At 44.6% G+C, this 18,520-nt stretch overlaps 1 protein-coding gene across 3 annotated transcripts in view; it reads right to left on the bottom strand.

The window, feature by feature from the left end:
* The window catches only part of PKP2 (plakophilin 2), a 143,599-nt gene that overhangs the window by 24,265 nt on the left and 100,814 nt on the right, over nt 1-18,520 (bottom strand). For all 3 annotated transcript variants that reach the window (XM_040345580.1, XM_040345579.1, XM_040345581.1), the window contains exon 6: nt 13,569-13,746. In XM_040345580.1, coding sequence (XP_040201514.1) covers nt 13,569-13,746 — 178 coding nt within the window. The remainder of the gene's footprint in view (nt 1-13,568; nt 13,747-18,520) is intronic.

Genomic DNA, 18,520 nt, shown 5'->3' with positions numbered 1-18,520 from the left:
ATTCTAAGAACCTAGTGTCATTCATCAAGCAAACCAAAGGCTCCATCTGATGTTATTGTCTTCATGGAGATTTTACCAATTTGCATTCATTGACTGACATTTATTTGAATGTATTTAGATTGGCGCGGCTATTTATACTATATATGTTTTTTGAACTAGCATGACCTAAAAAGTTACCGATCAGCGCTCTCAGCCATTGGCTACCAGAGTGTTCTGGCTGGGGGCCATCCCTGTCAGAACACAATAGCACAGTTGGGGAGATCAATGTACTAACATCGGATTGTTAGTACAGAGGCTCTGACCTGAGCTTTGGAAATGCTTTAATAGCTTGCAGTGGCCATTTCAGGTTTGCAGTGATTGACACAATAGCGCAAGCATTGTCAGCCTTGTCGGCAGCCCCGTCCCAGCAGACAGGTGATTGGTTCCTGGATGAGGAAACGTCTGGCATTTTATACATCATAAACTCTTATTGCATAACCTGCACCATGTCTTCCCAGACAGACCCAGTGATTGATAGCAGAGGAGCCCCAGGCTCTTCTTTTTATTCATTGCCACATGCTGACATCTGTAAACCACAAGCAAATATCAAATATATAGCTGAGATACACATACAATATGTTAACTGCCATTACTGCCAGACAGCACAGCTGTCCATGTACTAGTAGAATTTGTTCTAACCTTTGTACGGGAATTCTAAAAAATCATTCCTCAGATAATTTCTTGCCATCACTATGTCAGCTAATTTTGGTTGAAAGTTCTTATAATGTCATTCAGACCTGCTACTTGAATGGAATCCTATATATATATATATATATATATATATATATATATATATATATATATATATATATATATATATATATATATATACTGTATATATTACACCAAATTTAGGAAGATCTCCTAAGAATGATTTACATCCCAGGCTGGATGTCTGTCATGGGAGCTGCAAGGGCAAAACCTTTATGGGGATGCCATGCCTCCAACAGGCACGAACATGTGGAAGAAAAATAAAAATAAAAAATTGTGAGCTGTGGTGGTTCCTCCTAGTCCCCTGTTTGTTTGGTCCATGAACCATTTTAGGCTTTTCCTCTTGTATTATGTTTTAGGTGATTGTACCGGTATTAGTGCACAATTTGAGTACCATTGAGTTCATGATATTTTTTTTGGAACACATATCCAAACTTTCAGGGCAAGCTTTCGGGGCATACCCCCTTCTTTAAGGTCCAAGCAGTACTAATACAAAAAGCTTTAGCAGAGTCATCCTGTATCAGTTATGACAATGCAAAGATTAAGTGCAAAAACAGAGGACCTCTACCCGTACCGCATGCAAATAGATCTTGAGAAAAAACGTTCTCTATAGACCCTAATGCCGCGTACACACGACCGTTATTCATGTCATGGAAAAAAAACTTCATTTTTCTCGACGTGATTCCTCTCAAGCCTGCCTTGCATACACACGATCGTGATAAAAAATGCTCAAGCAAAGAGCGGTGACGTACAAATATATAAGACGGCACTATAAAGGGGAAGTTCCATTCGAATGGCGCCACCCTTTGGGCTGATTATGCTAATTTCCAATCTCATAACTTTTGAGCATGCGCGTTTTTTCCCCCCTTGTTAAAGCGCACACATGACCGTTTTTCACGACGAGAAAAACGACATGAAAAACGACGAGAATAAATAGAGCAGGTTCTAAATTTTTAATGACCATTTTTCTTGTCGAGAAAAATGCTCTGAAGCCTACACATGACCGTTTTTCACGACCAATTTAACCATGAGACCAAAAAACATTATTTATTATTATAATGTTTAAAACATGCTAATATAGTGTAGCGCCTGTGTACTTTCTGTACAGGTGCTATTTTAAATTTAAGGGGGGATGAGAGAGTTAGTTAGCTCTTATCCGGTTGATTTGTCTAAATTGGGTCTCTGTTTCAGCTGGGCTGTACTGTGGGTACATTCTGTTGTTGCTGGGGTGCTATACCACCCCGGAGCGACAGGTGGCGCCAGTGGAGTCCAGGTTGGGTGCCTTTTGCCAGCAGCCAATCAGGAGGGTTTTTCCCTCGCGGGGCATGCTGGGAGAGGGTATTTCTGGAGCAGACGCCATTGGGCGGGGTTCGTGTTCTGGTTCTTGTTCCTGGTGCGTCACCCACCTTTAGGGTGACCGCACATCACGGCCCCCGGTGATATGGCCTACCAGGCCGGGGTGCGCATGCCACGCGATGTTCCTGGTTCCGGGACCATGTCGGCCCGGAACATTTAAAGCTGTGGCGGGGCCCCAGGATTCGACTGGGTCCCCAAGTTCTGAGGAGAGGATCCCAAGCGAGATAGCTGTTCGGTGGGGAGTCAGCCTGAGGAGAGCCAAGAGAGGCAGGCAATCCAACAGGGCCTAGAAAATCCATCGGGGATCGAGGTAACCGGACACTGAGAGGTTGGATGTCAGCAACCTGTCAGTCGATAACCTGAGGAGAAAACTACCTGAGGAAAATTCAAGCGCAAATTCTACCAAGGAGGATTGTCTCCGTGATCTAAGTTCTAGGGAGGGTCTGTGGCAGAGATCTTTTCCCTCAAAGTTCCGAGTTATACTCTGGCTGCCATGTCGGTGCGAGAGGCCTGTCCAGGTACACTATACCCACTCCAGCAGGAGTGGCGACGAAAGTAAAAGTGTCGTTGGAAGCAGGATTGCTTATGTGTTGTTGGGCCTGAGTCTGCTATTTCTTCTCCTCATGCATCTCTACTGTCTACCTCAAGTTTGTCGTTTACCATGTTGGGTAAAAATAAAGCACAAGAAAAGACACCTGCTGTTTGGACATTCCATCATTGCTGCTCTCATCATCTACCCCTAGAAGCTCACAGAGGTAACACACCATCCCAATCTATAACCAGCGGCTCCTTCGGGGGTGAGCGCTACAATAGCATAAGAACAAAGAAGATAACTACAATCATTAAAACCAAAATATGTGACATAACATTCTATACCCTTCAAACCATCGATACAACTTGTGATCAGGGCAGAAGGAATATTCTGTATATCGGGCCACCTCAGCTGGTCAACACGTTTCGCTAAGATGCTAAGAGGGTTTTCCACCATCCCTAAGCTGAGTTCCCGGGTCTGCACACTTGCTGTGTGCATTTTGAGGGGCTCCCACCATCCCTGCTGGATTTTAAATTTATATTATGCTATAGAGCAGGGATCCTCAAACTATGGTCCTCCAGCTGTTGTAGAACTACACATCCCATGAGGCATTGTAAAACTCTGACATTCACAGACATGACTGGGTATGATGGGAATTGTAGTTCCTGAACAACTGGAGGGCTGTAGTTTGAAGACCCAAGAATGTAACAGAAGTAGCTGAAATGCACAGAGGTTGTAGGAGACACCCAAAACTCCTTGATAGTCAGGAGCAGAGCCAGGAGATATGGAGGGAGATCGCACTGTTGGTGTATCCAAGACATGCAAGAAGCCATCAGCTGCCTCAGCCCACCAGGCTTCAATCCCAACTAAAATACCACGTTTGGGTGGCTCACTCCTTTAAATATTTTGTTTTGTCTGATATTTTATTCATATCTGTCAGCACCACGTTGTAATGCCCCATAAGGAGTAATTGGAACATCTGCCTGCATGTATTATTCAGGATAATCCTAGGCTGCGTTTTTCTCTAGACAATTCTAGTCCTCCATGTACAGCCCATTGTACTCCAGCTCCCTGCCAAGTGCAAACTGATTCCTTTTAAAGTAATGTATTTCGTGTTATACTTTGTGTACAAGACTCAACAAGTACATTGGTCTGTAAACATCCTGCCAGGAGCCAAGTGCTAAATCTACCTGTGAAACCATACCTGGCACGTCGATCCACAGGGCTAGTGTTTACTAAATAGCACTACAGTACTGTGTCTGCTGTGATAAAAGGAATTAAAGAGAACATGTCATCTGTAAACATAAACATCTGTAAACATGTCATCTTTAACCACTTCAGGCCCGGGCCAATTCTGACACTTCGCTCCTACATGTAAAAATCATAATTTTTTTGCATAATGTGAAAGATGAAGTTACGCCGAGTAAATAGATACCTAAAATGTCATGCTTCAAAACTGCACACGCACATGGAATGGCGCCAAACTTTGGTACTTTAAAATCCCCATAGACAACGTTTTACATTTTTTTACTGGCTACATTTTTTGAGTTACAGAGGAGGTCTAGGGCTAGAATTATTGCTCTCGCTCTACCGTTCGCAGCGACAATGTAAACATCCCTTGTAATAGGAATATGACATGACAGGACCTCTTTACAGTGAGATATGGGGTCAATAAGACCAAACATCTCACCGCTAGGCTGGGAAGCCTAATAAAAAAGAAGAAAACTTCATCATCATAGAGACTCCGGCGACCATTCGGAAATATCAGAACAATGCCTGTAGCTGCAGGCATCATTCAGGTGTGTTTACACTACGCCGCTTTAAGTAAGAGAGGCAAGTACATGATTCTTAAAGCACTTGCCTCCTTACTTAGGGCGGCGTAGTGTAAACGCGGTGGGCGTAAGGGCGCCTAATTCAAATGGGTTGGAGGGGGGCGTGTTTAATGGTAATGAGGCTTGACCTCACATTTTTGACGCTATTTGGCTACTGCGCATGCGCCGGGTGCCTACATTTCCCAGTGCGCATTGCGGCTAAGTACGCCGTACGGGCCTATTGATTTCGACGTGGACGTAAACGACGTAACTCCCGATTTGCGGACGACTTACGCAAACGACGTAAAAAATTCGAACCTCGTGGCGGGAACGGCGGCCATACTTTAACATTGTTATTCCACCTAATAGGTGGAATAACTTTAGGCCTCCTAAGGCCTTACGGAAACGGCGTAAATCGACTGCGGCGGCCGGGCGTACGTTCGTGAATCGGCGTACAACCTCATTTACATAATCTACGCCGACCGCAATGGAAGCGCCACCTAGTGGCCTTCCGAAAAAAATGGCAATCTAAGATAGGACGGCGCAAGCCGTCGTATCTTAGATATGTTTAAGTGTATCTCTGTTTGAGCATACGCTTAAACATACGTCGGCGTGGATTCTGAGTTAGGCCGGCTTATCTACAGATAAGTCGGCCTAACTCTTACTGAATCTACCTATGTGTGTTTTATGTGCAGCACATTAGGAAGTATACACTTCTCCAAAGATGTTGCATACCACCCTCTATATTTGTCCTGATTACCATTATCACTGAACATGAAAGTAAAAGAAAATCCCACATTTTGGGTTGTCCCCAGAAAAGTAATAGAGGGGACATCTTCCAATGGGGACACTTGTTCTGGTGACCTGAGGGGCCCCAAGAAATCCCCTTAATTTGCAGGAATTTTCCTCTCACTTCCTGTTTGGGTATAGGACAGGAAGTGAAGGAAAATCCCCCCAATGGGACAAAGATGGCAAAAATAAACTTTACAGAGGTTAAAACCCTCCCATAGGCCTCGTACACATGCCAGAGTTTCTTGGCAAAAACCAGCAAGAAACTTGCTTGGAGATATTTTTTTGCCGAGAAAACTCCGTCGTGTGTACATTTTCATCGAGGAAACTGTCGAGAAACTCGACGAGCCAAAAAGAGAGCAAGTTCTCTATTTCCTTGACGGGAATGGAGAAAATTGGCTTGTCGAGTTCCTCGACAGCCTAACAAGGAACTCGACGAGGAAAATGATGTGTTTCGCCCGTCGAGTTCCTCGGTTGTGTGTACGAGGCTTTACTCTATCCAAAATGGAAATAAATAAATAAAAAAGATTTGCCTATAGTTCCACTTTAACAAAAAAGTGGCAGACATCCTTATTCCTTCATAGTAATGGAGTTCCACTTCAATTCGTCAACAACGGTCCGACGGACATGTTTTATCGGACAATCCGACCGCCTGTATGCTCCATCGGAACAATTGTTGTTGGTTTTTCAACAGACAAACGTTCGTTGTGAATGCTCTCAAACTTTTCAACAACAAATGTCTGATGGATGATAAAATCCAAAGTACAAAAACGCATACTCAGAACTAATGCTAAACATCAGACAACTATAGCAGAAGTTGCCCAAAGGGTGGCGGTAAAGAGCTGAAAAAACATGTGATTTGGTGAAAGTTGTCTGAAAATGTTCTGCCGTGTGTATGCATACCAAGTACACAGCCAACGTCCATTCGGACAAAAATCCACGGAAAAGTCAGATGGAAGTCCGATCCTGTATATGAGGCTTTAGACAACATGGGGTTATAATTTGTTGTCATCAGCAGACAGAAGCCCTAAGCACGTCCTCTGATGATGTGACACCAGCTGTACACCTTGTAAATTATTAACGCATTGCTGTGTGCATTGTGTATGTGAAATGACTGAGCGGTAAGAGAACAGGTGTAGCCCCAAGCACACAGAAACCTTTATGCTACGGAGGAACTACAAGTCACAGCGCAGCTATACAGCAGTCAGTTATTTTAGACAATGCAGCTCTATAGGAAACAGAGAAATGTTTATGACATGAATGATTTTTGCTTGTTTGGAGGTTCAGCAAACAGCCAAACTAAGGCCTTGGTTACACTTGTAGTTGAGAGGGGGAGAAGTAAAAACAACAGGTTGGACTGTGTTATTGCCACACCCCAACTGTTCTCCCTATTGCCTATTCACACCACAAAAACATCCTACAGCATGCACGGTTTTAACACTTTTTTGATGCGCTTTGCTGCATTCCAGAAAAAAGCAGAGGGCCAGATTCTCCAATAATCTGCGGCGGCCTCGCGTATTTACACTACGCCGCCGCAACTTACTGGAGCAAGTGCCGTATTCCTCAAGCACTTGCTCTGTAGTTTGGGGAGGCGTAGTGTAAAAGGCCCGGCGTATCCCCGCGTATTTCAAAGGGGGCGGCTTATATTTAAATTAAGCGCTCCCCCGTTTCGATCGAACTGCGCATGCGCCGGGCTAAAAATAGCCCAGTGCGCATGCTCCAGTTCTCTGCGGAAAACGTCAATGACGCCGACGTGTGTGTCATTGACGTAAAGTCGTATTCAAGAACGACTTAGGAAAACGACGTACCCGACGGAAAAAGACGACGCGGACCCGACGCCATACTTAACATGGCATACGTGGGACTGGCGTAAGGTTACCCCTCATATAGCAGGGGTAACCTTACGCTTACGCAAACGACGTAAGCGACGGTTACGCGACGCGATTTCGTTCGGGAATCGGCGTATCAGGCTCATTTGCATAAACAAATGAGACCTGAACGTAAACGCCACCTAGCGGCCGGCGGCAAATTACATTTAAGATCCGACAGTGTAAGTGACTTACACATGTCGGATCTTAAGCGTATCTATGCGAAAATGATTCTAGGAATAGATACGCTGGTCAAAAAAGAGAGATACGACGGAGTTTCCTGAGATACTCCGTCGTTACTCTTCTGAGAATATGGCCCAGAATGTTGTACTTTTTTTTCAGGAAATTAAAAGCACTGGAACACACTGCGCTGGCGTGAACTATGCCACTGGATCCTACGTAACATACTTTCCATGCTTTTTTGATGCAGAAAATAAAGCACTGCACTGCATGTAGTGTAAATGGGCCTTTGAACCCAAAGGCCCAGATTCACGTAGGAGATACGACGGCGTATCTCCAGATACGCCGTCGTATCTCTGAGTCTGAGGCGTCGTATCTTGGCGCCTGATTTTTTTTCAGGAAATTAAAAGCACTGGAACACACTGCGCTGGCGTGAACTATGCCATTGGATCCTACGTAACATACTTTCCATGCTTTTTTGATGCAGAAAATAAAGCACTGCACTGCATGTAGTGTAAATGGGCCTTTGAACCCAAAGGCCCAGATTCACGTAGGAGATACGACGGCGTATCTCCAGATACGCCGTCGTATCTCTGAGTCTGAGGCGTCGTATCTTGGCGCCTGATTCAAAGAATCAAATACGCCAGAATTTGTAAAAGACACGACCAGCGTAAGTCTCCTACGCCGTTGTATCTTAACTGCATATTTACGCTGGCCGCTAGGGGCGTGTACGCTGATTTACGCCTAGAAATATGTAAATCAGCTAGATACGCCAATTCACGAACGTACGCCCGGCTGACGCAGTACAGATAAGCCGTTTACGTTAGGTTTTTTCCGGCGTAAAGTTACCCCTGCTATATGAGACGTAGATGAGGCGTACCAATGTTAAGTATGGACGTCAGGCCAGTGTCGAATTTTCCGTCGATTACGTAGTTTGCGTAAGTCGTTCGCGAATAGGGCTGTGCGTAATTTACGTTCACGTCGAAAGCATTGGCTTTTTGCGGGTTAATTTGGAGCATGCGCACTGGGATACTTTCACGGACGGCGTTCGGAGAAAGCGTCATTTACGTGGGGTCACAATACATTTACATAATACACGCCCACATCTTCCACATTTGAATAAGGCGGGCTTACGCCCGCCTATTTAGGATACGCCCCCGCAACTTTGCTTTGAGAATACTGCACTTGCCTGTCAAAGTTGCGGAGGCGTAACGTAAATAGGATACGTTACGCCCGCACAAAGATGCGATCTCCTACGTGAACCCGGGCCAAAGGCGGCAGATCGGGGGTGTACACGTGCACCGAAAATGTATCCTTCCCGGCTCCTGTCATGTTCAGCTGGCAGTACCACCCGCCGAATGCAACCCTGTCCTGCCCTGTCATGGCTTCCCTTATGAGTCAGGCAGGCATCACATATTTCTTGTTAATTTATTTTCTCACATATAAAGAATTCCTCCGATTCGAGATGTGTTGTCTGAGGATTACTTTAATTGTTTCAGCCTGAAAGAACCATTGAGCTTAGACAATAGCAAACGCCAAATCTGCCAACCTGATTTACAGGAATGGTCAGGAGACCTGGCAGCCGAGTAGTCGATTTGAGGAGGAAAGAATTTTGTAAGTCTGCTTTCTGAAAATAAAGAGAGAGTTCTGAAAGGAGCATGACTTTAATTGTCGGAGCCCTGAGAAAAAAGTGGCCTTGGCTACGTTCCTTCCTTAATGCTCTGCTTTGTAGAAAAATTAAGCCTTTAAAGCTCAATTAAACCTTCAATTTACATCAGCTAAATACATTCCAGGTGCATAAAAAAAAAAGTCTACAAAAGTCTGTAGTTGGCTTTTGTTTAAAAACAATAAAGCCACAGCCTTAAAAAAGCCTGTCCCCTGCCAGCATGCTGCACAGAAGGATACTTGCTCTCTGTGTCGAGACAGTGGTCTCTCTGCAGAGGTCCAACACATCCTGGCATAAAGATCCCCTTAAATGGCTGGCTCCGACAAGCGCAAAGGGGTTAACCAGTTTTGGACATTAGGGGCCAGATTCACGTATAGTCGCCGCATCTCTGGGGCGGCGTAACGTATCTCATTTACGTTACGCCGCCACAAGTTTTATGGGCAAGTGCTTGATTCACAAAGCACTTGCCTGTAAAAGTTGCGGCGGGGTAGCATAAATCCTCCGGCGCAAGCCCGCCTAATTCAAATGATCCGGGTAGGGGGCATGGATCATTTAAATTAGGCATGTTCCCGTGCCGATCGTACTGCGCATGCGCCGTCCCTAAAATTTCCCGACGTGCATTGCGCTAAATGACGTCGCAAGGACGTCATTGGTTTCGACGTTAACGTAAATGGCGTCCAGCGCCATTCACGGACGACTTACGCAAACGACGTTAAATTTTCAAATTTCGACGCGGGAACGACGGCCATACTTAACATTGGCTACGCCACCTAGGGGGCAGCTTTATCTTTACGCCACGTATCTCTTACGGAAACGGCGTAAATTTACTGCGACGGGCAAGCGTACGTTCGTGAATCGGCGTAACGACTCATTTGCATATTCTACACCGACCGCAATGGTTTCGCCACCTAGCGGCCGGCCTAGAGTTGCAGCCTAAGATCCGACGGTGTAAGTCACTTACACCTATCGGATCTTAGGGAGATCTATGCGTAACCTGATTCTATGAATCAGGCGCATAGATACGACCGTCGGATCTCAGAGATACGACGGAGTATCAGGAGATACGCCGTCGTATCTCTTTATGAATCCGGCCCCAGGTGTGCTACACATGCCCAATAAAGGTAATCAAATTACTTTGGACATGCATAGTACACCCAGCGCTTCCTCCTTCTCTGCAGCTTTCTGGTCGCATTTACTAGCATGACAGCTGGGACTTTCCTCCTGTTCCTGTGAAAAAAGGCATTTACATAACAGTTTGCGCAGTGTCAGGAAAAGTTACAATGTAGCAATAATGTTTTGTGGTAACTTCACAGCTAATCAAAGGGGTAATCATTATTCTGCATTGAACATGAAGGATGAATTTTAAAACAACCTTCCATACAAAAATTTTTGTATAAACCAGCTCACCACACATAGATCACACATTTCAATCTCAACGTTTTCATCATGCAACAATATTATGAATATCAAAGAACTGTATTAAAGCTGAACTCTGGCTAAGGGATTGTTCACAATGGTGACTGTTCATTATGCAGACCCGCTGGTGTGCTTTGTGCACCTCTGCTGTGATTTATTGTACCAATCCATCACAATGTTTTCTTCTTTGTTATGTTTTTTTAACTTTATCAAAAGTCAACAAACATTGTATTAAACTCTATGCACACGTGGCTACCGTGTTTCCCCGAAAATAAGACCTACCCCGAAAATAAGCCCTATTGTGATTTTCAGGGAAGGCTGCAATATAAGCCCTACCCTCGGCACTCAACTGGCCTCCCGCTGCTCTCCTCCTCTTCAGCCAGCTGTCAGCGGGGGATTTTGACCCCCCCTCAGTGCTCGGAGCGGGAACAAGAGATCCGGCGGGCCATGGAAGCGCATAGCGGCGCTCAGCTGATGTCCCGCTGCTCTTCTCCTCTTTTTAGCCAGCTGTCAGCGGGGGATTTTGGCCCCTCCCCTCAGTGCTCGGAGCGGGAACAAGAGCTCCTGGCGGGCCATGGAAGCGCATATCGGCGCTCAGCTGATGTCCCGCTGCTCTTCTCCTCTCTTCTGCGGGGGATATCGGACTCCCTTCATTTGCAGTGCTCTGGCGGGACACGGGTGCGGCGCTATGTGAAGCTGTTTGTCACACATGGACTGCAGAAAGGTACAGTTTTTATTATCTGATACTGTAATCCGGAGCATTCTTGAGTTTTGCAGGCACTTTTACTCGGTTCCACTGGCCACTGGTGATTTCTGACAGGCAGGGAGGGAGATTGGGGGAGAAATCAGCACATGACAAGCCCTACCCCGAAAATAAGCCCTACTGGGTCTTTGGTTACCAAAATTAATATAAGACCCAGGCTTATTTTCGGGGAAACACGGTATGAATTGTAATGTGCATATACATTTTATGCAACACTCCTGTATGGCAGGGGCGTATCTACCGCATTTGCCTTGGGCGGCATTTTTCAGGGGGGCGGCACTTGTACCGGGATGATGCCTGCAGCTGCAGGCATCACCCTGGTATCGTTTTTTGGAGCCGGTGGTTGGCTCTTGCAATAACAATTGGAGCATCTCTCTCGGGCTCTCCCGTTCCAACCAGGAGACCCGAGCGACCAGCTTTGTTCATCTGTTCGTAACAGTAAACTGGAAGCGATGACATGACATCACTTACGGTTTACTTGGAAACCGTCTGCGCCAGTTTTTAAAATTCTAGAGCATTCAAAAACACTGATATTGGTGTTTTGAATGCTTTTACATGCAGAGGATGAGTTTGGGGTCTTTCAGACCCCATATCGCTCCATAAAGAGTATGTGTCACATGCCTATTGCTGTCACAAAGATTCTTACCTTCCTTGTGACAGCAATAAAAGTAAAAAAAAAAAAAAACTGTAAAAAAAAAATATATATATAAATATATTATTTTAAATAATAATAAAAAAATGTACCCCCATCCTTCCATGCTCGCACGCAAAGGCGAAAGTACGTGTTGGTCCTACATGCACGCAAAAAGTGATCGTCCTACACATGTGAGGTATCACCACGAACATCAGAGAATGGGCAATAATTCTAGCAACAGACAGCCTCTGTATATCTAAAGTGGTAACCTGTAAAGGCTTTTTTAAGTGTCCGCCTATGGATAATAACATTTACGTAGTTTGTCGCCGTTGCACGACGTGCGCAATTTTAAAGCATCTGGGATGGGACAAATTTAGATTGGGGGGTGCCTGGTTTTAGTCTTGCCTAAGGCAGCACAAAACCAAAATACACCACTGCTGCATGTTGTGATGAACAAGGCACGTAAAAAACTATTGTTTTCTATGTGTCCTTGAGTTCATCCTGTATAGATCTATACTGATCAACACCGCTAAACGGACCTAGTGTGAATAAACACTAAAATATTTTTTAATTTTTTTAACTAGACTTTTTTAATAAAATATGAAGAAAAGTTTCACCAGTCATCAAAACACACAGGGCCATATTCTGAGTAAGGATACTCCATCGTATCTCTCTTTTTTGGCCCGTGTATCTATGCGACTGATTCTTAGAATCATTTTCGCATAGATACACTTAAGGCTGCATTCACACCTGAGCGACAGCCGCGATCGGCGGTAGCGGCGTATTTTGCCGCTAGTGTGAAACCTTCGATTTTTTTTTTTTTTTTCTAAGTCTTCCCATTGCTGTCAATGGGAAAACGCCTATGTCGCTTGAAAAAAAGGGTCCGGGACTTTTTTTCAGGCGACAGGCGTTCCGCATCTGAGATGTGAACCATCTCCATAGACAGCAATGGGAATTCTCCCCTCTAGCGGCAGAAGCGTCCGGCGTCGGGCGTTTTGTCGCTCAGATGTGAATGCAGACTAAGATCCGCCATGTGTAAGTCACTTACACTGTCGGATCTTAAATGTAATTACTCCGCCCGCCGCTAGATGGCGTTTACGTTCAGGTCTCATTTGTTTATGCAAATGAGCCTGATACGCCGATTCCCGAACGAATTCGTGTCGCGTAACCGTCGCTAACGTTGTTTGCGTAAGCGTAAACTTACCCCTGCTATATGAGGGGTAAGTTTACGCAAGTCCCACGTAGGCCATGTTAAGTATGGCGTCGGGTCCACGTCGTGTTTTTCCGTCGGCTACGTCGTTTCCCTAAGTCGTTCTTGAATACGACTTTACGTCAATGACGCACATGTCGGCATCATTGACGTTTTACGCTGAGAACTGGAGCATGCGCACTGGGCTATTTTAAGCCCGGCGCATGCGCAGTTCGTTAGAATCGGGGGCGCGCTTAATTTAAATAGAAGCCGCCCCCTTGGAGATACACGTGGCTACGCCGGGCCATTTACACTCCGCCGCCCCAAACTACGGAGCAAGTGTTTGGGGAATACAGCACTTGCTCCTGTAGGTTGGGGCGGCGGAGTGTAAATGGCTTACGCGCCGCCCTCGGGAAATATACGAGAATATGGCCCACAGGCAGTAGGCTCAATTCACAAGCAAACAGGTCATAAAACTAACAGTCCAATGAAATTGTTGAAAGTTGAAAGTTACATTTACATGGCTGAAAACAGGCAGATGCTAAAGCATTGTGAATTTAGCCTATTTCCTAAATTATTATAAAATCATCAGATTACCAGCTACATATTATTACCTGAGACAACCGGTGGCATTGTGGAAGATGTCAGAATCGTTCATCATGTCGCTCTTGGAGTACTCGCCCTCCTTCCAGCCGGAACATGGGATGATAATGCTCTTGTTTAGGTTGCTCAGAGCGTCCCGGATCAGCATAATCTTCAACTGGTCATTGGATGATAAATTCCAGAGTAAGCCTGCAATTATTAAAGATCTGGGATAAAAACACTCTACAATATAGTACAGGAAAAAAAAAAGGAAATTAATTGCATTATATGAATGGGGCACGGAAAGCAAAAGCTATACACAATTGTGGTGAACATTATAGTGATACTAAAGACACAGGCCCGGATTCACAGACATCTGCCAACGCAGCGCAGAGAGGCAAGCACCGAATTCACAAAGCACTTGCCACCAAATCTGCGCTGGGTTTCTTAGGCGTAAGTCAACGTAAGTGGAAGTGGGCGTGAGCCATGCAAATGAGGCGTGACCCCATGCAAATGATGGGCCGAGCGTCATAAAGATACGAATAACAAACGGCGCATGCGCCGTGCCGTGGACGCATCCAGTGCGCATGCTCAGAATCACGTCGGAACTACTCCCTAAGATACGATGGATCACTGCCTACGACGTCAACGTAACCTACGCCTAGTCATATTCACGTACAACGTAAACGACAAAAGATACGACAGCTTGTGTTCCCTGGTCCATACCTTTGCATGGGTTGCGCCTCATAATTGGGGAATAACTTTACGCCGGACGTACGACTTACGCAAACCGCGTATATTATGCGCCGGGCGCAAGTTCGTTCGTGAATCGGCGTATCTACCTCATTTGCATATGTGCACAGAAAATCAATGGGAGCGGCAAATGCACCCAGCGTAAATATGCGCCCACGATACGACGGCGTAGGCAAGTTACGTCGGTCGTAGGAAGCCTATTTTTAGGCGTATCTTAGTATGTGGGTCGACGCATAGATACAACGGCGCACATTTGTACTTACGTCGGCGTATCTTGAGATACGTCGGCGCAAGTGCTTTGTGAAACCGGGCCACACTGTGTAATTTACATTGTCCCTTCTATTTCTGTATGAGGATGATGGCACTGTAATTATTTTAATAAAAATAAAAATAAAAAATCCTAATCGATATACAGCTGTCACATGACCCAGCTCTTTCCCAGCCAGTCCGCAGGAAAACATAAGCATGAGGAGCTTCTAGTACTCTGCTGCTGGTCACATGTTAAAAAATTTAAATAAATAAAATTAGAGTAAAGAGTAAAAATAAATAATTAACATCAAGAAACTATTTTAAATTGTCATACAAATATATATTGGAAATCAAATCTTTATTATGTTTTGGCAATAACATAGTGTGGGTGGATTTCTGCCAGTCACAGGTTGTTTCATGCCCCTCCAGCCTGTGTCTTAGAATAAGAGGGAGATGAAGGCTCCATCAATCTACATGTAATATCCCATCCCCATTGTGTTTAGCTGGCTAGTGAGTATGGAGGAGGAGGGAGGGAGTGGGCAGTCATTTACCACTGTGTATACGCCCACATGTGGGACTTTATAGTCACATGGGCTGCTCAGATGTGATAACGAGGAAATGCACAGCATAGAAACTCACTGAAAACTGAGCATGTGCAGAGCTGCTAACACTGCTCTGCAAAATCCCTAGCTGCATTGGGGACTTGGACAGCAGGGGGAGATAGAGAACAACATGATCAACCAGGTTTTTTTGCAGAATGCAGTTAACGAATTGCATAGTGACTGAGTAAGTATGAACAGCATATAATACACTATTTTTTTAGACTTTTTTTATGATGTGGGGTTACTGACACTTAAAGGCTGGCCATACAATATACAATTTTCCTTTAGATTTACCAAAACCATATAATATGAGGTCAAACCTAAACACTTTAAAATGTTATGCAATCAAGCAGGCCCTTGCACTACATGGTTGGAAGTAAATCTAAAGGAAATTGAATAAGAAAATTGTATAATGTATGGCCAGCCTAAGGGCATGATTTGTAAAACTGTAGATAAGGGATGTTAAATAGTGCTCAACTGCTTTCCGACCAGCCGCCGTCATTATACGGAGACTGGTCGGCTCATTCCCATGAATCGACGTCGCCTCCTTTAAAAGAGAAATAGCAGGCACACCCAATGCACGGCGGGGGACCCGATGAGTGTGGGCGGTGGGCGCAAAATACGCCAGCCACCCGCAATCGCGGCCACAAGAGCCAGAACGGGGATTTGTGCATGTTAACACACAAATCCCCATTCTTTTCCTACTAATCAGGACCAGCGATCTGTCTCCTCCTCTAGTCAGTCACATCCCCCCACAGTTAGAAACACACACAAGGGGACATATTTAACCCCTTGATCGCCCCCTAGTGTTAACCCCTTCCTGCCCGTGACATTTACACAGTAATCAGTGCATTTTTTATAGCACTGATCTGTGTATAAATGTCAATGGTCTCTAAAATGTGTCAACAGTGTCCGATCTGACTGCCGCAATGTCGCAGTCCCGCTGAAGATCGCAGGTCATTACTAGTAAAAAATACTATAAATAAATAAATAAATAATAAAAATGCCATAAATCTATCCCCTATTTTGTAGGCGTTATAACTTTTGTGCAAACCAATCAATATACGCTTACTGCGTTTTTTTTTCTACCAAAAATATGTAGAAGAATACATATTGGTCTAAACCGATGAAGCAATTTGTTTTTAAAAATGACCTAGTCATTAAGGGAAAAAATCATCCGGGGGTGAAGTGGTTAAAGTACGTTTTAGGGCAAAATCATCTTATTAAAAATTATAATAATAATAATACATTACTACATCTCTTCAGTGCACACATAATTCCCAAACTATGTATTTTTATAAAGGTTGCAAGAATAGAAAAATACATGTGATCCTGACAGAAATCCAGCAAGTGCCTACCTTCCTGTCTAAGCGGATTGTGCATTCTGTAGTCCAGCAGGAGGGATCAATGCACTAGTATCTAGCTTACTGTATTTGCCGCAAGTATGCTGATCATACTCCCTGATAGGATGATATGCTGGCTCTTAAAGCTACAATTATGCCTTATAATATAGTACAAGTGGGCACTACACATCAAAGTACACAACAAGAATTGCTTCCAGGTAGATGTTATGATAAGAAGTCAGAATGTGTTCTGTACAATGAAAACCTTCATTTAATAAGCAGTTTCCTCGCCTTGCACACATGTATTTTTAGACTGTTTTTGTGCTCCATGTGACAGGGCTGGGAATCTGCATCAATCTACAATGTGCAGCATTTCTCACTGACATGAGAGAAACTGATTGCAGAATCTTCTGAGAAAAACAAACCATCACGCTCATCTAAAAGTCGATTGCTGGACTAAAAGCCTTAAGGAAAACAGTTTTGTTTTTCAAAATTCAAAAATGATGAAAAACAGGCTGTTACTAGCTTTCTTCTGCCACCTCACCTAGGTTAAAGCCGGCTGTAGATGAGTCATTTTATTTAATTATTTTTTATTAACCAGTGGTTTCCACATCCACACATGCAAGGTGGATGGAGAAATCTGTCCCGCTGTGCTATTGTACTCCGTTGTCAGTACACACTGATCAACTTTGCAGACACCCATTGAATATACATTTTCCAGCATCCCATTCGACAAAAGTCGACAGTCCCTGCTGAAGTGGACGAATTTTGAACTATGGGCTAGATTCACATAGAGTTAGGCCGGCGTATCAGTAGATACGCCGACCTAACTCGGAATCTGCGCCGACCTAAGTTTAAGTGTATTCTCAAACAGAGATACACTTAAACCTATCTAAGATCTTAGGGTGCTATATTTAGGCTGGCCGCTAGGTGGCGCTTCCATTGCGGTCAGCGTAGAATATGTAAATCACTAGATACGCCTATTCAAGAACGTACGCCCGGCCGACGCAGTACAGATACGCTGTTTACGTAACGCATTAGCAGGCCTTAAGTTATTCCATCAAATAGCTGGAATAGTAATGTTAAGTATGGCCGCCGTTCCCGCGTCGAAATTTGAAAATGTTACATCGTTTGCGTAAGTCGTCCGTGAATAGGGTTTTACGTCATTTACGTCCACGTCGAAATCAATAGGACTGTGCGGCATTCTTAGCCGCAATGCACACTGGGATATGTAGGCGGACGGCGCATGCGCCGTTTGTAAAATACGTCAATCACTTCAGGTCAAGCCCCATTAACATAAAACACGCCCCCTCAGCCGAATTTGAATTAGCCGCCCTTACGCCCGCCCGATTTACGCTACGCCGCCGTAACTTAGCAGGCAAGTACTTTGTGAATCATGTACTTGCCTCGCTAAGTTACGGCGGCGTAGTGTAAACACGATACGCGATTGCATGCTTTCATGTGTGGTAAACGAAGGTGAAAGTATTGCACCCTCAATCACAACATCGCAGGACCAATGTCAGGCTCCTGGACACTCTCCCTCAAATAGACAATGAGCGTGCTGATCAACGCATTCATGGTCCATTGAGGACTGCAAGACCATCTCCTATGGTGGTAGATTATGCATTAACAGATCTCTGTGCCAATTTTAAATGTGACAGCAGCTGTGGGGGAAAAGAACCCTTGCTCACTGTCACAGAGTAAGGGGCTAAGGGGGGCGAGTGGGGCCAGGTACTGTAACCTGAAACAAGTTACAAGGACAAGGGTTGTTGTTAAATAGGTTTGTTTTAGAATAGGATTTAGATGCACTTTAAACTAAAAATTGCTCCTTACTGAGCAGATGGAGGGAAAATAAAAGTTCTAGCCTGACCCTAGCCCATTTCTGTAATCATTTACCTAAATCAGAGACCTTTTCCACAATTGGGACCTGTTTACATTTTTTTTTCTGCACCAGATCAACAGCAACACCAGTCATCACAAGGGCTCATAGAAAACATTTGTGGTGTGATGTGCAATGGCAGTGTGGAAAAATGCAAA

This window comes from Rana temporaria, chromosome 3, assembly GCF_905171775.1.
Source record: "Rana temporaria chromosome 3, aRanTem1.1, whole genome shotgun sequence".
In the NCBI taxonomy this organism is placed as follows: Eukaryota; Metazoa; Chordata; class Amphibia; order Anura; family Ranidae; genus Rana; species Rana temporaria.
The sequence above is the reverse complement of the archived record's forward strand: the minus strand, read 5'-3'. Positions and strand labels throughout refer to the sequence as shown.